The sequence below is a fragment of the Phasianus colchicus genome, chromosome 12 (genome assembly GCF_987193195.1).
Source record: "Phasianus colchicus chromosome 12, bPhaCol1.hap1.1, whole genome shotgun sequence".
Classification (NCBI taxonomy): domain Eukaryota; kingdom Metazoa; phylum Chordata; class Aves; order Galliformes; family Phasianidae; genus Phasianus; species Phasianus colchicus.
Genome location: NC_143447.1, coordinates 17584991 through 17610442, shown reverse-complemented (window position 1 = coordinate 17610442; position 25452 = coordinate 17584991). Strand labels below are relative to the sequence as shown.

Below are 25452 nucleotides of genomic sequence, written 5' to 3'. Positions count from 1 at the left end.
CTTTCTCTGCCTACTGCTGTGTTCTTTTTCATTCATGGTGCTTCTTTCTGAAACCTTGAGACTGAAGAAAGTGAGAGAGAGAGAGGGGGGGGGGAGGAAAGAGAGAGAAAGAAATCGTGCATTTTTTGTGCCCATGAAGTGGGTCAAATCTTGTGGAGGCCAAGGGAATACATTTTTCATGGAGGTGTTATACTTTGACCCTCAGATAACTTTATTCCTGCTTTAGGTTCACAGCTCAGCAGTGATCATGGCAAAGCTGGGGAGAAGCTTTATTGTTCAGGGTTTCCAGTCAGCAGTCACTTTGTATGGTATGATGAGTAGTTTCTGTATAGTGTTTTCACCCCTTCAACAGTCTTCAGACTGTTATAACAGTCCATGACTCTTAGTGGTGCTGCTGTTGTCTCTGTGCATTGTTGGCAAGGAAAAGAAGTAGAAATGCAGATCATATGGTTGAATGACTGCTGTGAAGATGGGGTGGGCCTCTGGGGATGCAAAGGGTGTAGAAATGTACATGCTGTAAGATGATGATGATGAGGCCCATAGTGCCAAAAAGAAAGGCTGGGTAGGAAATCTTTGTGAACTGTCATGAGCTCATAAAAGACTGTGAAACTGTTACTGTAAGTGTGATGAGCTCCTGATCCTCTTCAGAGGATGTAAGGGCAGAGAAGGAACACATTTATCCCTGGGCAGTCATTGCTGTATGATGCTGGACAGTGTTCCTATGATTGGATTCATTGCATAAGCCTTTCCTACGTGTTCATTGCTTCTGCTCAGCTGTGTTCCTTTCTACATTAGCATGATCAAACTGGATCATTTGAGTCTATATGTAGAAGAGGATAGGACTGCTTAAAGCCTTTACGTTCTCACCCCCTTGTGACTGCAAGTTACACCTTGCTTTGTAGCTTTACAAGTCTTCCTTCAAAGAGATGAGATTCTGGACAGGACAGGACCCCACCTATGCTCTGAGAGATTGTGCTGGCACCGGACTGTTAACTCTCTGCTACATAATCATATTCCCTTCTGTGTCTAAGTGCATACTGCTGACAACTCTCACAACAGGTTGGCAGCTCTCATATTTAGAGATTTTGTTTAGGTGTTATGTTGAACTCCTTAGTGGATGTTAAGATGAGAAAGAAGTGCTGTTTTGAGATAATTCTGGCTTTTCAATGTGAAGTTTCCACCAAGTTTATTTGTGCATGTATTGATCAAATTCAGCTTCTCCTAGGACTTTGTGTTTGTCGAGCACTCCCTTTTCTGCTACCTTGTATACTACCCACTGCTGATTATTCTTACCAAAAACACTGAAGCATTGCTATGTCAGGACCACATCCCACGAATTAGATGTGACAGAGGCAGACCATTGCGATGGTAAGTGTTCAGTTGCATTTCAACTGGAGTCTTTCATCTTACCAAAAGCCTTGGAATATCTCAAGTACTGCCTGTCCTGCTGAGAAGCAGCCCCTCTGCAAAACAGGCACCAAGGAATGTCAAGAGAGAAACCTGATGTCCATTGGAAAAAGTAGTTAATAACATTACTGATCTATACTATTGCTGGAGAAGTAATCAGAAGGTGATTCACCTTGATTTTCATGGCTCTGGTCTAACTTCCATTAATCCAACTGAAAGGAGTGCCGTTGATGTCAGATGGGTTAGGCCAGCTCTGTTACCAGTATCTGGGACCACTGGGGCAGCAGGCTTTCAGATAAAGTGCTTGGGTGACACAATGCTCTGGGCCTGTCTGCCCTGTTAGTCTCTAGTGCGTGCTGTATGTCCCTTGCTTCACAAGCTCATACTTGCTGCCTTACAGATTCCATGGCAGAAGAAATAATTATTTTTAAATCAAAACCATATCATAAAGGGCTGGATCTGTCATGCAGCTGAATAAACCACAGCTTTCCACACTGCTATTCACCATAGGCATTCAAGTGTTCTCACTTGCTGTTGCTGACTTCTTGTTTATTTGATGAGTAGATAACTATAGAAAATGTCTGGTTACTTCATCATTAGAGAGTGAATAAACTTGCTTATGTCTAGAAGAGTCTGTTAGTCATGACTCCCTTAAAATGTTGTCTCTTCTGATAAGTAAAACAATAGCACCCATCCTCACGTGGATAACATTATGTACATAATAAATGTTTTTGATTACTTCAAATGCTTTAAGTAGAGTTGTCTTCCCCTCTTCATCTCAGCTCACCAGAGTACCTCTGAAATAGTTGAGTTATATTTAAATGACTGTGTTTATGTGTTTGAAAAGCACAAGGTGAAAAAGCCTGTTTTCCATTAAGCCAACAGACCTAGTGACCTCTGTTTGTGTAAGAAGGTTATGCAAGCTATTTCAGTGACTCTTTCCCAGCACAGCTCACCCCAGCATGTTTCCCCAGCATTTGTTAGTTTGTCTTCCATCCAAGCCTCAATTGGACTCCCTTCTGACTCCTCTGGCTGTCTTTTGCATCTCTTCGTTTACTTCACAGATGCATCACCTTCCTAGGTCAATCTTACTTTAAACTTCCTGTCCTCATTTTGCATTGCACCTCCTATTGTAATTTCAGCTCTAATGAGCAACTCTGTTTCAGTTCTGCTTCTGTTATGCCTCACTTCTGCCTGTTATTCTCAACTGGTTGGAAGCCTCATAACTTGAAAGATATCAGCATTTTATATTGAAATGTTAAACATGTTGAACCAGTTCAGAAGTAGGCATCTTTCCAGTGACACAGCTTCAATTTCAAACGTTAATAAAAATTCCTAACATTGAACTTGATTTGGGACTGGACGACTCACAGGCTTGATTATGTGATATACTGTCTCCCACTTCTAAGTTGTTGGTTCAAATCCAGCCCAAGTCAGTAGCTGCTGAGAACTGTTGACATACATTCTCTGCTTAGTGATCTACATTGATCTGTGTTTAATATTCATGCTTAATGTTCTCATGCACCTTGTATAACCCTCCATGTCAGCATCTTCCTTTGTAGCTGAAATTGGATGCAGTATAGAGATAAAATTCCCATCTCAACAATTTATGGAGACCCAATAGGAAGTGGGAAGGGGGAGGAATTTTGTCCTCTATATGGATAAAAGTGGGATTTGTGCCCACAGCATGTAAATAGCAGGCTTTCCATTTGGTATTCTCATCCTGCCCACGCTGAAATGCCAGAGCAGGTTAAGTTACAGTTCCTCTTTCCCTTTCATACTGAGTGAGGATGTTGTTCTGTTTGCCCTTCCTGTGCATTTAATTGCTACCGTGGGGTTTAGGCAGAAATTTGCCCCAAATCCTGGCTTTGTGGTTAATGCTAGATCACCTCTGGGTGTGTTGGAACAAGGTGAGTCACAGGGAATGACTTTTCCCTATGTGCTCTCTTGAGAAGGTCGGTAGTGACCTACCCTGCTGTAACACACAACTTCTGGTTCTGCATAGAACTCTTACAGCACTGCTGCTTTGCAAAAACAGAATGCTTTAGAAAAGGGCTGAGAGCCTCCTGTTACAAACACAGGTAGAGAAAGCATGCTTTACATCAAACAAGGATCAGCCAAGAATGCGAAAACCTGCCTTCTCTCTCCTATGCCAGTCTGTTACATTTCTGTAGCAGGACCTTTGCTCGATTCTTTGAGTCCATGTCGGTCTGCAGGGCAAGTGGATCCAAGGAGCTCTTCCTTTTGAATATCTTGCTGAGCTTACACTATGAGAGCAGTTTGTGAGTTGGTCCTTCAACTAGGTATAGAAAGACTCTCTCTTGGATTGCACTGCCTGTAGTGATGAGAGTCAGACCACTGTCCTCTTTTCTGTGTTGACAGCTCATCATCCTCTTTCATTGTTCTTCAGAGAAATGGTGACTTAGGCATTAGTGCTGATTGTGTGTCGTGCATGAGTTTAACAAACAGCTATAATGACAGCCAGGTCACCTCGGGTAGCTTTACTAGCCCTGATTGCCACTCATTTCTAAAGTGAATCAGCATCTGACTCACCCTGAGCTCTGTGCAGACCAATGGAAAGATTTGGCTTTTCCAGAGAGGCTGTGGAGAATCTCTTATTAACAGCCAGCTGAAGTGCTTATTTGAAACAGAGGGAGTAGTAGTAGTTCGTGGTATTTCCACTTCTGGGTGTTTTTTTAAGGTTTTTCTTCATCATACTTCATTATTTACCTTGCCAGCCTCTTTCTACTTGAAGAAAAGTATTTGTTTTACAGCTGATGATGTTTTCCATCAAAGTTGTGTGTCTTCTCTCTACTTTATAATCTCTTCCTACCAGAAGGGGACTGTGAGACAATAAACGTTGGGGTTTTTCAGTGGTCTGTTACCAGCCACAAACGTGCAGCTGTTTAAAAAATTTAAAGCGTATTTTAAATCAGTTTCCCTCAGCCTTTGGCATTATTCTTAAACTCAGATGTGGGGCTTTTAATAGGAAACCTGTTGGGAGTCATAGTGGTTCTGATGAAGATTTGTATACATGGCCTAAGAACTTGGAGGTGTAGTGCACCGTGCATTGAAGGCTTTCCACAGTCTTTGGTAGGCTTTAGTTCAGGCTTTTAAAAAATAACAGGAAACATTGGAAAAAGCACCAAGGGTAAACAGAACAGTTTAGTTACATTTACTGTCTAGAGGAGAAGCTTTACTAATGACCAAAATAAACAAAGCAAGTGCATTTATTTAGCATTTATTTAGCTGTGGGAAAACAAATGTCTTAATTGCATTTAGCTAAAAAGAGTTACACAAGAAGTTGGCCAGCTCAGGCCCAGAGTGTAATTCTGGCATGCTGACCCAATTCTAATTGCTGTGTAGACTCTGACAGAGCTGTGTCCTGGAAAGGAGCACAGGCTTCAGAGAGGCCAGAGTATGGAGAGACTGCATGGTATTTTTTATTCATAGCAAAGTTCATTCTGCAAAAAACAGCTTCAAAGCGATTTGGTTTTATTGCCTTGTAGCGACTCGGGATAAAGCTTGCCATGTCATGACTATGTTAACAGACTGAGCTAAGGTCAGTCAGCTTGTTTCTGGACTCGCGTATGGTAATCAATAATAAATATGCTGTGGGACTCCATCAGTGGTACCTTGTGTCTTCCACTGATAATTGTTGCGTTATTTATATTAGAAGAGAATCTGGAGTGTGAAAGCAGAGTCCTATTGTGCTTACTCTGAATAAATACACAATGAAGGGACCGTGCTGAAGAGCTGACAGTCTCAGCCATTCTTGCTTGCCTGTGTGAAACCTCATTATCTTCAGGAGGGAGAGCATGATGAACTAAAGGCCAACATTTAACTGCATAGAATGGATTTAATGGCTGTGGTAGTAAGAGCTCAATGTGAAACTGAATCCTGCTCATCTCTAATTGTTGCTGGCTTTGCAATGTAAAAAGTATTATGCATCATGCATTTGCCACCTTTGGTAAAAGGGATGCTAATGACCTGAACAGCACAGAGGGTCTCCAAGGTTATGTAGTGCCATTTTAACCTTCAAATCTAAGAGCCGTTTTTATTGGCTCTGTTTTCATGGTCTGTTTGTGTAAGAATAGAACTCCTTCTCATGACAAGAGACTGATTATGTGCTTCTAATTCCACGTGATCTTCTGAGTAGCAGGTAAGATTAGATGATCACAAAGCAAATGCAGAATACTGAATCAGCAGTTGCACTGTTGTTTAGTACAAATGCATAATGCTCTGTCTGATTTATCCCTGCTAAAAGCAGGGGAGCATATTAATGAAATGAATTAGCATGGCATTGCATTTACTATGCATTTAGGAAAAAATGATCCTTTGGATGTCACTAGAGATCCTTGAACTTCAGAAAAGAATGTGTTAGCATGCTAGGGGATGCCTTAGTCCTGCAGGTCATTTAATCCTTTCCTCAAGTGAATCATTGTAAGGTAAAGTAGATGCTGGGAAAAGCTCTGCTCTGCCAATTAAAACAGATTCCAAAGGTGTTGCTGGTTTCATTCTAACAGAAACTCATCAACAAGGGGCCACTAGAGGTTGCTTATATACCTTGAGGCCAGATCCCAAGCTAATATAAACTGGTGTGGTTCTTCTGACTTAGCAGGGCTGCTTTGATTCATACAAATATCTCAGGCTCAATTCCTCTACACTTAACGACTTTTTAAAGAATTTCTGCTAAGAAATCAGGAGTGATTCAGAAAAGCAGCAATTTCCACACAAATAAACCTTGAAAGAATTTCACAAGAAGCCTGTAAATAGCTCTGAGATGTGAGTCCTGACTCAGTCTTTTTAGAGATAATGCTCTTTTTGTGTCAAACACCCCTGCAAAATCAAATCTGAGCAATGAGTATTAGCCTTAGCATTTCTCCTGAGCAGGAATCTTTCACAAACTCTGGTTTAAAATAAAAATAAGAACAGATATGTGCTAATAAGTAACTTGCCCGTGTTGTTTGTCAACAAAATTATCCCACTTTTAGCAAATTATAATGAACGAGTAATCAGAAAGCTAAAACATTTCTTAATTAGGGAGCTCTGAAATAAACTAGCCTTCCATGGAAAAGATGAAATCAGGGATTCTGAAACAGATTGGAAAGTTGGGAAGATGTGTTTTTCTCCACCTTTTTTAATGTGGAACAGCTGAATTGACAACAAGGACCTACCAGAATGGGAACATACACTGCTAAGTCCCATGCCATAGAAACCTTGTCAGAGCAGAAATCTAGGGGACGTAAGTTCAAGCCTCAACAGTGTGGCAGTCACAAGGCAGGCAAGCTGGCAGAAACCTTAGAAACCTGCCTTGTTTCCATTAGAAAAGTTAACACAATTGCATCGTGACTACAGGAGGCCTTCTGATCTGGCATTTTTTCTGCTAAGTTTCGTCTGGAGGGCTTCCAACAAATTTACCTGACTTGCTCCATAGTGTTCAGGTCTTCCCTTCCTCAAGTTCAGTAACGCGGGCTTATTTGCATTGCAGGAATACTGCAGGAACTTTCTTCCTAGTATGTGAACAGTTTTCTCGGTTTGTAGAAACAACATGAGTAAAATACTTGGAGTGAAATGCAGGCAACGTTGAAGTCAATGGCAAAACTCCCATTCACTTCAACGGAGCAGGAATTTCACTCTTTGCTGTTTTGAAGTCAGACTTACTAATAGACTGTTAAATTATTTCTGCCTGCATCAAACAAAATGTGATTGATGTTAATGTTTCTGCTGTGTTCAAAATCCGCAAAGGTTTAAAAACGAGCATAGCTGTGAACTTCTGTGTCTAAAAATTGTTAAATGTAGTTTTGCTAGAAATAATAATGTCCCTGGAGATAAACCTAGAATAATAGACTGCTGTATAATCTTCACTTCAAGCTAAAAATAGCATAACTGGTGGTTTAATCTAAGCCATAATTATCAAGCTGCTGAAGCTGGTTTTGGTTCATTGCAACTAGAAATGTATGTTGTGTTTAGACTTTGAGCAGTTGAATCCCAAAAATGGAAAGAAGCAACGCCAAGAGTGTAGTCAGAAAGCAAACAGGAGCCTTGGAGAAATAACATATATTAAAGCGTCCAATACCATTTTTTAAGGGACTGCTTCTGCCCTGCTCAATCCAGCAGGTTGGAGACCTACAGAGTTCCTGTTAATCTGTTTTTGGCCCAACACTGGTGGCTGTTACTTTGCTAAAATGTGATCCTGGCCAAACGAGAGACTTTTTGTCTGAAAACTGTTTTCCACTTCACGTTGGAATCAAAGGAAAGATGTTAACATTTCAAAATGTTATTATTCTGTATAACTTCAAAAATAATTTTAATGATTGTTTCGAAGTAGGATGGAAAATCCTTAGCTTTCTTTTGCTGCTGGTCAGCATGATACAATAAACTGAGTGCAGAATTGCCATTTAGGACTTCTGACTTCACTGAGGCAGCAGATGAACTTGTGTACATCATTTATCCCTCCTCTGCTGCCATTGGAGCTGTTCCTGGAGGCTCACCTCATCCAGAGGATGATTCACCTTCCTAGAAAGACAACAGAGTTGAAGTCCTCTGAACAGCCCATGGTAGACATCTCTAATGGCAGAAGAGTCCTGAGGGGTAGGGTGGAGAGAACTTTTAAAGTAAGACTTTTCTGTTTTACAATACTAATACTAAAATTCTCAGTGAATGTATTTGAGTATATTTATACCACACCATTCATATTGTTTGTTTAGATTGCTTGTTTTGCCGAGTAGGTTACATTCTCTTCTTGCTGGCATGGGGCAGTCTTTGTGCTTGTTTGGACAGCGGTTGCAAAAATAGGAGCTTGATTCTGATTTGGGCTCCTACCTGAGCTTTGCTGTTACAGTCGTCGTAGAGACACAGAATAACTTAGGACAGAAAGGCCAATGGAGATCGTATGATCTAAACAGAAACTCGACACTTCAGACTTAGATGAGAGAGATGGTGTAATGCCACAAAGTTACTGAAATCTTTCTTAAGAGAGATTTTGCTGCAGATTTACCCTGAGAGCGCAACAAAATTGGCCCATCTCTAGTATTAGTTTGTTGACCATTTTATCAGTGTGGTCATATGAGTCATATCCACTAGATTTGGGAAAGAGATTCCAAATTTTCAGTAAATTTGATGTTCTAGCAGATATCCTTCAGATCTGTTACATCCAGGTTCACTCTTCATGAACCCACAAGTAGTTTTAATTTCTAGTAGGAAAATCTATGTGAAGCCATTTAAAAACTTCCAGCAAACAAATATTAAAACCGGGGTGAAGTAAAGGCAGTGGATAAATTGAAGGAACCTTCCATTTATAGTTTAATTTTATATATTTTATATATATACATATATATGCACATATCTATACAATTATAAAAAAATATAAACAATTCTATAGTTTATTCATGAGACATTTTCCATCATTAGGTGAATATTTCTACATTACTTGTGCAGCCTCTTCCTGACTCTGATAAGTGCTGTGAGATTTGAAAATGTCCTACGTGATAACTTGATAGACATTTTTCTTGTTTTGTTTAAATTAAACAGCATGGGAATGAGCCATGATGACGACCATCCTCCCTGTGCAGGGAGGTCTCATATTATGTCTGGAGAATGGGTCAAGGGCAGGAACCCCAGTGACCTCTCCTGGTCTTCATGCAGTCGCGATGACCTTGAAAACTTCCTAAAGTAAGGATTGCACTGTACTCTTTCATTGTGGTCTTACACATACAGTTAAACTCTGAAAGCAGCTAGTGCCTTTATTGCTAGGGATGGATTCAGCATGGAAAATTAGAAGTGGAAGTGAAAGGAAAATAATGAGAGAAAATGAGATATCCATGTTTACATTAAAGCGTAAAGTTGAAAAAGAAGTTGCATCTGAACTCACTCTAGTCCCTGACAGAGGGAAGATGACTCAAAGATATTCCAGTTTGTCAAAAATTGTTTTGAAGACAAAGGCAAAAATCTTTCCTTTATTTCTGTGCTAGATAAGAAGTCAAGGGCTTAAAATTCAGCTAGAGGGATTCAGGTAAGACTTGACAGAAGCCTTTCTAGTGATCTTTGTAAGGCTTGTAAAGCTACTGGGCTTTAGCCTAAGGGCAGAATTGAGTCTTCATCAGATTTCAGACAAATATTTACAGAGAATAATGTGAATGCAGTGTATTCTGCTTCAAGGCCTGAGGTGGAGGATGAGTCCTCAAGAACCTTTCTATTAATAAGTTTAATGATTCAGCTTCCAGAAAGATATTGGGAAAATCATCGCTATTTCGCACAAGGTCATCAGATTCCCTATTAAAGACAGGACAACAGCTGCTCTATAGCAGTGATCTAACATTCCAGTTCAAAGGTGCTTTCCCTTAAAGGCATGTTTAATTATCTCACTCCACAGGTCCAAGGTCAGCACCTGTTTACTAGTAACAGACCCCCGAAGCCAATATGCAGTGCGGCTCCCTCACAAGCTGCCAGGAATGCACTACAGTGCCGACGAACAGTGCCAGATCCTCTTTGGGACCAATGCTACATTCTGTAAAAATATGGAGGTAAGAGCTCATGGAGTATATCTGGAAATGAGGTTGGGATGTGGAAATATAGCTGTTAAATGTTAAGGAAGTGAAGGAGTCTGTGCCTTCCTCAGAATTGTAGTGGGATTTTCAGAATATTTAGTACTGCTGATACAAAATCAATAGACAAACTTCCATTGGTTTTCATGTCAACAGCACATACATACTTCGGCAGTCATCTTCTTTTCCCCACACGGTCTTGTTAATGTCCCATAGCAGATACAGAAGAGCTTTTGTTTGTACTCATTCTTAATTTAGGCACTCTTCCCTTTCAACACTGTTTCTCTGAAGAACTCAATAGAGATTATTTTCCTGATAGTTTAGCTGAGATTAAAGTATCTTCTCACAGGAAAGCTCCCTACTAGATGTCTGTGTGGATCTTTCAGTAGACCTCACCTTTGGACCATTACAGTGTCCTTATAAGCTGACTCTAATTCCTTGCAAAGGAAGTATTAATGACTGCTCCCTTTATGGTATCATTTAAATGTCTATGCAGAATCAAGCTCCTTCCTATGTGTTTTCTAAGCAAATTGATATTTAGTCAGACTTTGGGTGCAACATGGCTTGTATCATATGGCTGGGCAGCATAATAGAAACAGTGATTTTTGGTGTTTCTAGAAGTAGATTGTATTTGAGATGAGGCAGCCTGACTTTCCTAACTGGTTTTTCTTACTTTTTTCTTTTGTCTAAATTTCTCAATTTAGACAACTAAATTCTTCCTAAAGTATTACATGTAATTAGATGTCTTGTATTCGCACCAGAGCTTGTCTACATCTCACTTCAAATAGGGACTAGAAAAAGACTTCCATCATGGCCTCAGAAATATCCAAAAGAAAGTCATGAAGCCCTGTATCATGTAACCAGTGCCAGCTGGGAGCAATCTGTCCTAGATAGGTATAGAGTAGTCAGGTTTCTTGCTGTCAGTAATTAGCCACTTGTAAATTGTCCTTTAGTACCATTCTAACAGTGAAAATAATAATCAGCGATAACTGAGGTTTCTAAGTGCCAAATGACTAAAACTGTTGAAAATGTGCAAATCATGGGAACATGGTCTTAGTTTCAAATTTGTTGTTTTATTTGTTTTGGATTTGGAAGCAAGCTAATTTTAAAACAATAAGAAAAGAATCCGGAGAGATTCTATTTTCCAGATCCATCAAGAAAATGCAGACCACTGGGACTACCGAACTAGAAGCAAAATGTTAGAATTTAGGTCTGTAAAGATAATCCCAGATCTACCCAGGATAGTTAAAGTTTTTCCACTTGTGTGGGTGTCACAAAGTTTGATTAGTGTTGGAACAGATATTCACTATTTTCCTTGTGACTGAAAAAAACCCAAACACATTCTGTTTCTGGATTGGCTGATGGGTAAGAAGAATGTCAGCCTACTGGTAGGTGGTCAACATTTCTCATGCATGTCCACCAGTACAGTCTGGAATTGTTCCAGGAACAAATTTCTTGCCAGAATAACAAACCAACAGGTGCTGTTCCTCTCTGCAAGATATAGACAGCAGGTATTTGCGTCTCCCATGATTTTTAACCTGTCTTGTTACTCGACTTCTTTAGAACACAGTAAAAGCTGTGTTCTTTCCTTCCATCATTGCCTCAGAATCTCAGCTCAAAAAGGATGTTTCCTAAACCCTCAGTGGTTTCTAAAGAAAAGCCTTGTAAAACTTCTGCTAATTAAAAAGAGCTTACAAACACTTACAAGTATTTATTTTTCTCTATCAAATGTGTATTAGAGTTAATATTCACACTATGAAGCTTTGTATCAATTATGGCACATGCTATAAATTTACATAAATAATTGCATCCTGTTATGCTGCTCCGAAATGGAGTTTGAAGGCAATGAAATTAGTTCTCTTGAGGAAATGATCATCTTAAATTTTTAGACCTTAAAAGATTTTTTCTTTTCACCTTTGTGTTTCTCATGCTTCATCTGCAGAATGCTTGTATTGTAAGTCTCAAAGCTGTCTACAAAAATATGAACCAAGAAAAAAATTGGCACTAGTCGTTGGCATTAGCTGTAGAAATTATTGGCAAATGTAGCTGTCTCCTCTTTTAGCCAATGGTAATGTGGTATTTTTAATTCAATAAAGTATTTAAAAAAATCTAAATGTAGAAGTAATAAACATTTGACAGTAAATATTTGTTACAAAAAGGAAATAAACTTCAGGAAATGAGCCTGTTCCGTCTTTTTATGATGGCATCTGTCTACTGTCTACTTTTCTTATTTAATAGAAGACCTACATTATAACATTTCATTGGTGATAGCTGAGCCACATAATTACATCAGGCAAACTAGAGACCTATATGCAAAAATGCCATACAGTTGATTGTAGAGCAAATTTCAGAGATAAATTCAAAATTTTACTTTTTTTTGTGAATCTGCAGAAACTTTTTGTGCAGTGAGCTCTTTCCCTTTATGGCATCAAGAAACAAATTTTTAAAGGGATATAATACCCTTTGCTTTCACGGAGAGCCAGGTGCCTAAATGCTTGGCAGTGTCTGGACTTCAGACACTGCTCCAACTTGATAGTTAAACCATGAATATTCAACCTTATCTTGATTGAATCTCCACAATTCCTTTCCATATTTGTTCTTGATTGTAACTCACGTGGCATAATACCTCCATCCCTGGAGGTGTTCAAGACCAGGTTGGATGGGGTCCTTGGCAATCTTGTCTAGTGCCAGATCCAGAGTTGGTGGCAGTGGGGTTGGAACTTGATGATCCTTGAGGTTCCTTCCAACCCAAGCCATCTATGGTAAAACAAAATACTGGCTTTCAGTGTTGTAACAGTTTGCCAAACCAGAAAAAGGTAGTTCTTGGCTGTCCTGTTCCGAATTTGCAAAACAACAATGAAAAACTATGAGGTAGGCTGTCTTGTATGTATACTTACCTTTGAGCATTCCTTTTTAATTTGGACACTGACTCTACATTTTAATATAGTAAAATTTAAAAATATTTTAAAAAACAATAATTAACAGAGTAAGCACAGGATAATCAACTCTACAATTGTCTGCTGTTGTAAGCTATGACTTCTGTGTAATGTGTAATTCAGGATCAGATTCTGTAACATATTTGTTAGATAAGATGTCCTTGTGCATGTTGATTGTTTGAGGAGTTTTTAGGCTCGAGGGTTGTCAGACAGGAAACAATCATTTCTGTTAATTGAACAGTACTGTTTCTATTATGGTATTGTACGATTAATAACTAACAAGATTACATGCCCTCTTGCAGTGGGTTTCTGGTCCACCTAGGAGTTTGCACAGTCTTTTTTGCTAACAGCAACTTCTCTCCCTCGAAACAGAAATTAGATAAATGATTCCACTGTTGTCAAGTTCTGAGCAAAATCAGAAAATGCACTTTTGACACTGCATAGTGCATTGTCAGTGTACCCTGCATACAGAGACCTTTTTGGACTCTGGTTGCTGAATACTGATGAGAGTTTGGGGCCAATATGCTAGGTTGTGCAAATTACTGGAAATTCAACCTGCCTGGCCTCTGTTCTTCAGATCTGTGCGATGAATCAAGTATTGTGAATTCATTTGACCCCCACGCAGGAGGAAGTAAAAGGCTTCTGTCCCACTCGAACTATGAAGACCTCTGCAGAGAGTAGACTTTAACACTTTGCTGTCCTTTCATTTAGCAATGCAATCAGTGAGACAAAAAGCATAAATGCTTTATGACTGAGTCTGTCTTAAAGCAGAAGTGGTGTTTCTTCACAGAAATGCATAAAAATGCACTGTTCATAATTTCATATGAAAATATCCTGTGCGTATAATCTGAATGCAGAGTTTATTTTTCAGACTGGCATGCCTACTAATAGAGGCTTTTGCACTGAAATTATATATTAATGGAAAAAATGTGATTTCTATCTCTTGTATCCAGTGTTTAGCTTTTTGTTTTGGCTTATTTATTATTAACACATTTTTGCGGGTTTTTACATAACCATTATCTTTCAGCATTGTTTTGAGTCAAAACTGTGCTTAGGCTAAAATGGCATGTGGGAAGGCATTAACACTGCTACAGAGAAGTTTTTTGCTGAAAAAGGGGCACTCAACTCGGATGTAGCTGGGAATGTGGATTTTGACATGATACTGATTTTAGAAAATTTAAAACAGCTAGAATTGGCTCTACTATTTTCCTTGAACTGAAGTTGTTTTGCAATAAATATATGCATCTCCCAGTTTCTGAAAGCCACAAAGCAGCAGCATGAAACAAGAAGGCATAATTGACTGTAAGCCAGACGTGGCTGAATAGACTTCTGGGCTAAAATGGAAAAGGAACAGAAAAGAAAATGTAAGGGAAGAGGAACTGTAATAAACAAGAAGCAGCAACAATTGTAATAATTAAGTGGATTGTAAATATCCCTTCAGTTTTCATATTTTATGGTATGATGGTGAATATAATAATAATATAAGCAAATGTGGGTCTTTCTGTGGTCTTGATATTAATCACAAAGAGACTGCCAGGGTGGACTCTTGGACTCCATGCATGTGAATCAATAGGGCTCTGTTTTTTTTTCTTTGCAGTCATTTGTGAGATCCAGACAATGATTGTAAGCCCTATTATTTAGTAATGTACAGACTATTTACAAGAACATGGTATTTAGATTGTGAGCTGTTTTCCTCTGAAAATAATAGAGGTTATTGTCATTTTCTATATAACCAGGGATTTTGTCTACAGAATTTTCTATCACACGCACACATTTTAACTTCTGTGTAAATAGAATAATAATGTATCTGGAAAATGATGATATAATAATAATGTAGCTGGAAAAACTGAGGGTTGCAGGGAAGAAGCCTAGAAATTCTAAAAATAAAATTAGAAGACTTTTTTAATAAGTAAAAGCAACAATTTACTCAATTGCTATACTATGTTTTATAGTTTTCCTAATGTAGATTGTTAAAATGTAGACTATTTTCACGTTGAAACATATGAAACTGAAGTGTCCTATTTCACTGCTTCTGTACTTCGCAGAAAGACCTTTTTCTCTTTATTTTCAGTGGAAATACTTTTTGTTTAAGAGAGAGAAAGAGAGAGAGAGAGAAGCAGAGTTCCTGCCTGGGCAGCACAGCCCAGTTTACAATTATTGGAATGCTTCAGAAATTTTTGTATGTGTTTCAGTTTGGAACATGGTCAAAACACATTCTGGTGCAGTGGTTTAAAGAAAAATAAAAAGGGAGAGGGGAACCAAAATAAAATTATAAAAATACAATGTGGAAATTTAAGAATATAAAAATAACAAACTCTTAAAAATAATACAGATAGCCTATTAAGGATCAAGCACTTGAGCTTGGAAATTCTACCTTTTTCTTATTAAGACACAGAGGGAGGGAGAAGGAATTAGTACAGCCTTGTGATGTGGCATCTACAGCTGAAGCTTGAACTTAACAAAATTAGCCAAAATACTATTGAGTATCAGCCTGAAAATAGTGTGTAACAAGCTTGAAGGGCGTTCAGACCTCTCCCATTGGCCTTCTGGGAACTTCCCATCTGTGAAACACTTCAAGAGAAAACTCCCATGATCTTCATAGCCACATCTAAACATTGTGTGTGCATATCCGTATTTATTTTTGCTAGTCCTCTCTTCTCTGTCCCCATGGCTGAGAAATGCAGTCTGTGATTCCATTTTTCTAATTCCCTCCGTTTGTTTTTTTTTAGCTTTGTTTTTTCTTTCAAAATGAACAACACAGAATTTTTACATTTCTTTGTCTCGCCATTTCTCCTGCAGTGCTTTTCATAGAACCCTAGGAGCAGAGTTTTACTATGACAGATGATGGCATACTAGGCAAACAGTCCCTCATGCATCCGCTCTGGAGGGGTCAGGGTTCATCTTCCTGTCTGTAAGCATGCTTTGGGCAGTTCCTAGGGAAACTGCTTTTGCTAACATTGTCAAAACAGGAGCTATCTGGGCTTTTCAAATCATTAGACTATCATCTACTGTTAGAAAGGTTATTTGAAGAATATAATCAATCCATTTCTTTTAAACTTAAACCATCCTAATCTGTCTGTGGTGTGCATGGTATGTTATGGTTAGTTACTGCTTTGAAATTTAATAGATTTTTTTTTTCTCTCCCAAAAATATGAAGAGGAAATATTGTATCTTGATTGTAGATTAGAAAATCTCTTAATATCACTCCATGTAGGTATAAGGAGTTAGGTGCATTGCATAAGGGATTCACATCTTGGTAACTGGTGTAAGGCGTACCAAGCCATCTAGCTCAGATAACCAAACCCAGTGTGCTAACCTTCATGTTTGCTGGGCTTGGTTTGTTGTGTTTTCTCTTATATAGAACATTAACGAATCTCGAATTCTTATCATGAATTTTTTGTACTGTTCTGCAAGGAAGAAGGGTAGCACCGGAAGGTAGTTGACGCTGAAGAGCCATTTCCTCAAGAGCGCTTTAACTCTCAAAGACCAGTTCCTCGGAAGTTAAAACAAACTCTTTGACTGTACACTTTGTCTGATACTGGTGACTTTCCAATCACATAAGTACTGATGAAGAGGCCATTCTTTGAGTTAACAGTATTGCACTGATATAAAAACTAATATAAAGGGGAATCAACTCGGAATTTGTTTGTTGTCTCCAAGCAGGCAAGTTATAGGCCGTGCTTGTCTAAAAAGTGTTGATGAGCCCTCAAGTTTCTGTTTTTTTCTGAAGAAGCACTTAATCAGGTAGTGAAAACAAAGAGATGTTTTTTAAGAAAATCTTCTCTAGCTGTGTCTCTTCTTAGGTTCATTTTTTAAATAATGGACTGAGGTGGTTTCTGCCCAACAGTAAAGAGATCCATTCTTCTTTGTCACTGCTGTAGGTATTATGAGTTTGCTGGATTGTTGGCCAGTTTTGTTAAAACAAGAACTTAGTGGATAGCGTCCATTGCCTGAATATTCTAGGTTAGACCTTGTGATCATTTCTCAAGCCCTTCTGTGACATTTGGATCACGTCTGTCATTTGGACAGACATGCAAACACTTTCTCTATTGGACCTACCACTTGTTACTTGGATTATCGACTCTACAGAAAGGTCAGCAGCTGCCCACTGATACACACACCCAAGTATTACAATTATCTTATCTGGGGCAGCAAATGGCTCCTCTTCCGAAGTGCCTTCCAATTTTATACTATTATGATTTTCAGAACCTTTCATCTAGTTTTCAACAGGAAGAAACTGCGCTAACACCAGTGGCAAACAATAGTGCTCACCTCCTTTGCAATCCATGGTGGGTTGTCTGTTGTTTATCTATTCAAAAGTAATGGCACTGACACAGAAAAGGAGGGTGGTGTTTTTCTCACTGTGTTGTGTAAAGAAGGCCTCCTCAGAAGCATGCTGTGAGGATTCAAGAACGCATACACAGGGCTTTGAACAGAAAAGTGTGTTTATTGTACTTAATAGGTGTTAATTAGGATTCTGTTTGTCAGCATGTTTTATCTCACTGTTAGCTATTTGCCAAGCCAAAACCTTGGCAAAATTAAAGAGATCTGATATTTCATTGAAAGCCAATCTATTTATAAGTGTGCCCTTGTGTTAAGTGGCAAATATCCTTCCTTAAGGATATTTGTTCTTGCTAAGTCCTTCTTCATAATCCTCTCGTTTTGACAGCAAAATCGGTTTCATGGTGGTTAATTCTGCTTCTGGAAATAAGAAGCTGCCCATCTTTCCAATGGGCAGCAGGCAGCAGGAACAAATTCTTTTTCAGAAGAATTAACTGTGAGGTTTTTTGTAGCGGTGGTTGTGTTGTAGTTTGTTGGTTTTGGATGAGTCCAAGATGGGGGAGTGAATGTGTAGGGAAGGAACTAGCTTCTGTAGAGCTGTTAGCTGGTGGGTAGGCTCTCTTTATTCACTGGATTCTCTTTTTGTTTTGGAGATTTGGAAGCTTCCCTGTGTAGGTAATAATTTGAGGCTTGAGACAGAGGAGTTATGTGAGCATTCTCTTCTCACTGAGATCATATGAGGTCATTGGACAGAATCACACAGCTTTTAACTGGTGATGCAACAGCTAACCCAGAAACTAACAGACTCTAGTCTGATTGCCTGTGGGCAAAGAGCTGGCTGAATTAATGCTGGCTTCTCCTCGTTTCCAGCTGCAGTACTGAGTTAAAGAGCCTTAAAATAGATTACTTTCCTAGAGCCACATGTGAGTGGTCGTAGTGCTTCATACGCTGCGAGTCTGTGCTGGCGTGTGTCTGGGATGGGGCTGCATGCAAGGTAAACACCATCTTCAGAGACGGTATGTGTTGTGCAGAAGTATGAGAAACTGTGAAAGGTGGGAAGGCCCACAGCCAGACATGTTCCTGGGGGTGTCCCAGGAGTTTTTTCTAGTTTTACTCTGAAGTTTAGCCAGCAGGCAGTGCGAGTCTGTGGCTGTGACACTGAGCAGAGGACTGCTGAACTCTGAGCGGAGTTTTTGCTCGTGTCTGAGCAGACTTTCAGTAAGACATTTAATCCCTTCCTCTTCCTGACTTGTCACCTAAAACAAAAGGGAAAAGCTTCTTTTGTCTCCATAATTCCAGGAGCCTGTTTAGATTACAAATTCTTTGAGGAAGAGAAAACACCTGGCACAGTAAGGCCCCTTTCTCAAATAGGTGCCATTGTAACAGCTGCAATCGGAAGCGCCATTCACGTGCCAAGCAGATATCCCCAGCTTGGGAGCTTCCGGGCGGTGACCTCTCTCAGGACTGACTTCTAACAACTATGCAGGCAAGTTTTCCTACCTTGCAGGAGTTTCTGAGAGACTAAAATTTGCCCCTTTGATTTTGGTTTGCTTGTTATCTGTCTGTATAAATTCCTTAAGGTTTCAGTTGAACAAGTATTTCAATTTTAAAAAAGGAAATCTGCATTTTTATTGAAGTATTACATTTCAACAACCATCTCACTTTTTTTTTTTTTTTCGCCTCCTGGAAATACGTCAGGCTGGGGGCTGATCCAAGGATGACCTTTCCACACAGACAGTTTCATCAATATTTTTCCAGAGAAAAATATCTATCATTGGAAAATCCTCACAGGCACTTTGTGGATGCTGTAAGGAGGACTTTGCAGGCAGAGATCTTTCTTAAACCTGGTTGCTGACACAATTAACAGTAATAGAGATCTTTTGATAACTTCTATATCAGTGTAAGCTCTGAACTGACACTGATATACAAGCAGCATTCTTTTAAGTCGTGCCGTTTCCTGCTTTGATATTTCCCCACAAAGCTGACTATTTAATTATTTTTAAAAAATCAGTCATTGTAACTGGTTAACTACAGGACTATTTAATGAGTACTTCTGTTTGGGTTTATACTGCAGCTGAGGAGGATATATGATCTCTTTTGAAATGAGCTATTAACATGATAAAACATCTTGGGAATATACAGTAACAAAGCTGATGGCTTAATCTTTGCTGAGGTATCTAAAAGCTGCATTAAATACAGGGGACTGCACTAATGAGTATTTCAGCTTTGTAGTGGTATGGCACTAGAACACAGAGCTGAAGTGCAGTTACCAGATTTTTCTATAACTGCTTCCTGAAATATGCTTTGCATTTAGTATTCAGAATCAAATACAGAGACACAATAAAAATCCTATGTTTTCCATACCTCAAAAATGGGTGATTTCAGAAAGGCAGGTATTGGTAAAAGAGATATTTTTCTTTTATTTATTATATGTGTGTGAATGTGTTCATGTATATACGTGTGTATATAGGGATACACACATAGGCACATACACATGTGAGTATTTGCACCAGCTGTGTTTACAGGCTGGTTTGGGTGCTGTGGTTCTGCTGATATGGACTCACCTGTTTGAAATTAGCTGTGCCCAATGCTTCCCCCAGGCCATGGCTCATAGCTGGGCCTGCTAGCTGAGTGTATCACCTTCCACATTCTTGTAGACTATGGAGGAATTCTGTTTGGCAACCAAAATTGTATAAGAAACTGCTTTGTTTTTATGACTTTGTTTCCATCGCCCCTCTTTCTCTTCCCTTTTTTTTTTTTATTTATTATTTTTAACATCAAACAGGAGACTTTAACTCTAATTTACATGCAGCTTCTGGAATTCAGTAGTCCATCATATTCATAGGTTGCTTTGAATTGTAGTTGTAGCTACATCTAACACATTCTGCTTCTGTATCTAGAACCTCTTATGATACTTTGCTCTTAGGTCCTTGTCATGCTTTTAACATCTCTGTTTTAGATTCCATTTTCAATTATTCATGTATGTAGTCTTAATATAAAGAATAACTCATTGCTTTTTGATCCCTGTGAGTTAAAACAGATGCAGGGTTGTAGTTTTACCTCTAGGAAAATAAGCATCCTCTCAGAGCTGTAAGTTTGACATTTTGGGAAAATACTTTTTCAGTTTAAAGGATTTATCGCTTAGATCACTATTCTCCCTGTAAGACTTGACAGTTAATAGACATACTTCTTGATTTTAGTGCTCTCCAGGGAATGAGGGGTTTTGAGAACCTGGGAGTTGCAGTGTGGAAAAATTGATTCCTTTGTCCTGGTATCTGTGGCTTGTCAATTCTTCTGTCTCTGTGTACCTGTCTGTAAAACAGCATGTGGTGTCCTCTCTGCTAATGGGAGCTCAAGAGCTGTGGGTAAACCACTCATTAGTCACAATCATTTAATCAAAACGACATCTGATATTTTCTCATATGCACTACTAACTTAGGAAAAATGTCTGGTAAATTCACGGATTTATGTTTCCCTTGTGTATTTGCTGTTGTTTGTATGCTTGATGATAGCTTTCTGTGTTGTGTTTGGTACAGATGTTGCTAAATTGTGCTATCTGCTTCTAGTTTTTGTGAATGTTCTCTTGGCTTAAGTAGTACAAAAGCTTCTTTCCATCGAGAAATGTAGAAGCAAAATGGGATACAGATACTGCGGTGATAACTTATTTCGTTTCAGTATGTTCTGCATCATCACTACTGTTGGGATTTATCTCATCCACACCCTCTGCCTTACAGCTCTATTTCACAGAGACATAGCATGTGTATACACAAAACACACATGCACCCACAGTCTTAAACATCATATTGTGAGAGAACCAAAAGGTCTGAGCATGTTGACTCAACTATTTGATGAGGTGCAATAAATCTTGACAAGACCAGCTGGCACTAGAGTCAGGCTTCTCATCTTTTTACCATTACACTGAAACGTGAACAATAGTGGAAAGAAATGTAACTCTTCTTTTTCTTTTTTTGGTACTCGGATCTGTAGCACTGTATTGAATTCATCTACTTTCATGGAATGCAAAGCATGGTGGATGCTGTGGAAAATATTAACGATGTAAAAGCCCTTTTTTCTGCTTCTTTTTCTGAGATTCTGAAAATATCATTGATCTGACAGATCACGCAAGTGTGGTCACCATTAATATCCCTCTAACACACTTTTGCTGAGCAGAACAGCAGTGCTGAGAAATGATACCCAAAACATGCTTAAAGTCTGGTAGCGAGATGTGTGGTACCTCATGCTGCTCTTGCCCTAACGTTTGACTTTTCACCTTCTCTAGCATTTTGGACTCTAGCAGCTACTGCTCACTCCCAAACCTTCTCTTTCTCCCAGCCTGTCTGCATTTTTATAGTTTATCACCAAGCTCCTCTGCTGTGTGGCACACTGTGAAACCCGTTGCTCTTATAACTTCTTCAGATCTTTTTCTCTCAAAGGCCATGCCAGCAGGATCAGCAGGGTTACTGACTTTTACCATGCTTAGTTCTGTGAGTACCTTTAGAGGAAAAACATGCAAGTAATTAAGCAGCTCAGACGCCCAAATTTCTGAAGTGATTCCAAAGCACTCATCTTTTGTTCTCCCAAATAGGATTCCTATTTAATGAACCAGATTTATTTTAGTGAAAAAGAAATCTTCTTAAATAATAGACTTCTTATTTAGGATGGGTTTTGTTCCTGATAATGATGTCCATCAATCTCTTTTATGTTCCCAGCCCAAATACTTAATGACAATCAATCCTTAAAAATAACGGCTCCCAGACCAACTAGATGCCTCTGGATTCACAAGAGAGAATGAGAGAGACTGCCTGAGCTTTGCAGTGTATCTCATAATGATAGCTGACATCCAGAAGTAATAACTGCACCTCATTGCTTTACGATTACAGCATTTGATGTGTGCTGGACTCTGGTGCTTGGTGGAAGGAGATACATCCTGTAAAACAAAGTTGGATCCCCCTCTGGATGGCACTGAGTGTGGCGCAGACAAGGTAATCAAAATACTCAGCAACAATGAGTTTGTTTTTTCCAGCATTGTCAGTGGAGTAATGTTTCCAAGATTCAGTATTTATCATGAATCCATATTTTATATCAATTCTGTAACAAAAATTGCTCAATGAACAGCTGGATTGGGTTGATTTTATTATGTGTATTCCAGTAGCCTCTGGAGACCACGGCATGTCAAAGTGATACACAAACACTATAGGAAAACTCCATGCCAGACTCTAAGTGTACAGACTGAGTACCCTGTGAGTCACATTAGGTAGTCGCCCACTCTTCACAGGTTTGTTCATTGCTGCAGGTGGTGTTTCAAGAGTGAGATTTTTTTTCAGTGCAAGCTAAGGTAAGGTAGTGTATTTGGCTGTAATTGAGATAGGAAGTATGGTGAGCATTTAGACTGGCATTTTGGGAGTGGAGACAGATGGGGAACAAGAGGCTATTTAAAAACTTCTTAGTTACTAAAAGTAGCTCAAAACATGCTGAGATTAAATTCACTGATGATTAGTTATTTTTCAGTAATATTTGCTTTACTGTATGTAACTACTTAGATGAATAAGGTGTGTATGGACTTTCCAGAGTCCAGGTCAATGGAGAAAACAGTTACAAGAAACACAAAATAAACTCATAGGTTGTTAGATCTCCCTGCAGTGAAATTCACTGCTCCAGTAGCTAGCTTCAGTGCTGTAAGAGTGAGAGTTTCTGAAACTGAGCTGCTACCTCCCAGCTGTGCTAACAGAAGTATACTTCAGTGAACATGTTTAACCTCTAAGATGGGATGTGCTGGGTGGTGTGTGGTTCATTCTCCCACTGTGACTGATAACTCAGTAAGCTACAAAGAAACTTATGGCTTTGGTAATTGCCAACCCCCTTACTTACTAGTTTGGGATTTTAGTATTTATTGTATGCTGTGTGGTTAGAGAGGTAAGAAAGAGTAAACTTTAAAAGATTGTTGCTAAAAAGAAAGATTAGAGGCCTATGCTTCCAAATGGAAGATAAACAATGACAAGAAAAGCTGTGTTCTGGAAAGCATAACAAGGAAATTGAGACAAGAAGTTTTTAAATATATGTTTTTCTAACTACAGGAGTCTCAGCGAATCTTTCATAATACTGCTTTGCAGTGCTTACTATATCATATCCTGGACAGAGCAAGAGAATGGGCCAAGTTTGCTACTTGGCTAGGAGCCAGCGTAGCTTATTAGAATCCAAGGTTGTTTGGGGCTTTAGCCAAGTTAGGGTCAAAATAGTCAATGATTTTGTACATACAGGGAATACTGCTGATGAAGACATTGCTTTGGGATATAACTTCTTGGATTTGGTTTCTATGAAAAGCATTGTTTGAAGTCTTTGCATTTAGATAATTACGTGCATTATGAAGCAAGGGGCCAATTTCTGTGATCTTTTAATGACAGAAATTCCTGTAGGGATTGATGGAGGGTGACACTTAAACTTCTATATTTTTCTTCATCCATCACACAGAAGCCTGGAATCTCCAGAAATTTAAACATGGGCATGTAATCTCTGAGACATCCTTTTAGAGTCCACCAGTACAGGATTGTTTGCAAGATCCAGGGCTCATTTCCAGACTCTGCTAACACAATTGCATTTCAGTGGTGCCGAGCTGGGGAGTGTGTCAGTAAAACTCCCATCCCTGAACATGTTGATGGAGACTGGAGCATGTGGAGTCAGTGGAGCATGTGCAGCCGGACTTGTGGCACAGGAGTGCGATTCAGACAGAGGAAATGCGACAATCCCCCGTAAGTCTTCACGTCATACTGATTTCTTCTTGCATGTAGCACCTAGGCAAACCTTGCTGCAAAAGTACAGTAAAGAAATGAGCATCAGAGCTGTGGGGGGGATGCAAGAAACTTGATGTTTGCCAGCAGCGAGGACTGAATCAGAATCTAAGAGCAACTACTTGGAGCAAAGCATGTTGTGTGGAAATGGCTTGAGGGGTTACCATTGGAAGTGGCCCAATGCAATGGTTCAGATGCAGATGCAACTGAATTCAAGACCTGTAGTTTGGCAGAGAAATAATGCTGTGTTTTCTCTTCAGCACTGCAGTGAATGAGACAGGGTAATCTGGATCTACAGAGCAAACTGAGCCAATATGTCTTAGAGATCAGTTTTGCAGGCGCTGCTGGCTTTGCCTCTGCCTCTGGGAACCAAAAGAGTGGCTGACAGTGGTCATAGTGTCATGTAGCAGCATGTCTTGAGAGATTCTGTACATCAGGATGTACTACGTATGAAAAGGAGAGTATTCTGCACACATAGTACAGTGGGTACTTGGAGTTGACCTTTTCAGATTTTTTCAAGAAGAAATGGAGGTGATATAATCTCTCATGCAGCCCTTCATCTCTCTGGTTAATTGAAGCATACCTGAAGTCCTTTATGAGAGGCCTGAACAGGTTATCACAGTGGCTGTTTAAATGAACACCTCTGTTCATATGCATTATCACTTCTGAGATGAAGAGCAACCTTCCAAGTTATGCATCTCCAGATTTATTTTAAGGTTTTTTTCACTGAAAAAGCACAGGAAACTTTACTTTTTTAATAGAGGCTGAGATTCTGGATAGCAGCAGTCACTTTGAAGACATGCCCAGATGATGGATAGACATCCACTGGCTTCTGCTGGGATATATTCATATTAAAGGGGACATTTTTGTTTTTCTCTCCTTTAGTAAAGCAGAACTACAACTGCATGTCTGTAATGTCCAGACTTGATTTTTACTAGCTTGTTTTCCTGAACAAGGGACTTCGCTGATTTCTTTGCTGTCAGCTACAAAAAGTCTCTTTAACCACAGTACTGACCAAACCTAAATTCATTCATCATCGTTCCTTAAATTACAGGAAATGCTCCCTCCAAGATTGCACACTGATTTTAAAATTCTCTTGCTCATATACATTCTTGGCTGGGGATACACACGTGATCTTCTTTTGCTTCATATTCCTGGCATCAGCCCACATCTTCTGCAGCTGGTTTATTCACTGTCCAAAAGTATTGGCTAAGGGATTTATCTTTTATTTTATATGTATTTGGTCTTCAATTTTTTTTCTTTGCTGGAATCTGTATTCCTGCCAGCTGACTTCTGAGCCTGTGGGACTATCAGTATTTTTAAACCAGTTGCTTCACTGTTTGATTTGGTTTTTCCTCTCTGTAATTTCTGTCAGTACTTGCATGCATTGCCTCCAAATGATTGTAAAGCAGTGTGTCATTAGCCAGTTTGCACATGCAAACTTTTGAGCTATACTGCCTTGTGTTCTTGTTCAGGCTTTGGATTATTTTCATACAG

At 39.2% G+C, this 25452-nt stretch overlaps 1 protein-coding gene across 10 annotated transcripts in view; it reads left to right on the top strand.

The window, feature by feature from the left end:
* Positions 1 to 25452, top strand: part of ADAMTS17 (ADAM metallopeptidase with thrombospondin type 1 motif 17) — a 176864-nt gene that overhangs the window by 74385 nt on the left and 77027 nt on the right. For all 10 annotated transcript variants that reach the window (XM_090149089.1, XM_090149086.1, XM_090149085.1 and 7 more), the window contains 4 exons: positions 8941 to 9081; positions 9782 to 9932; positions 22051 to 22152; positions 23771 to 23916. In XM_090149089.1, the coding sequence (XP_090005215.1) occupies positions 8941 to 9081; positions 9782 to 9932; positions 22051 to 22152; positions 23771 to 23916 (540 nt within the window). The remainder of the gene's footprint in view (positions 1 to 8940; positions 9082 to 9781; positions 9933 to 22050; positions 22153 to 23770; positions 23917 to 25452) is intronic.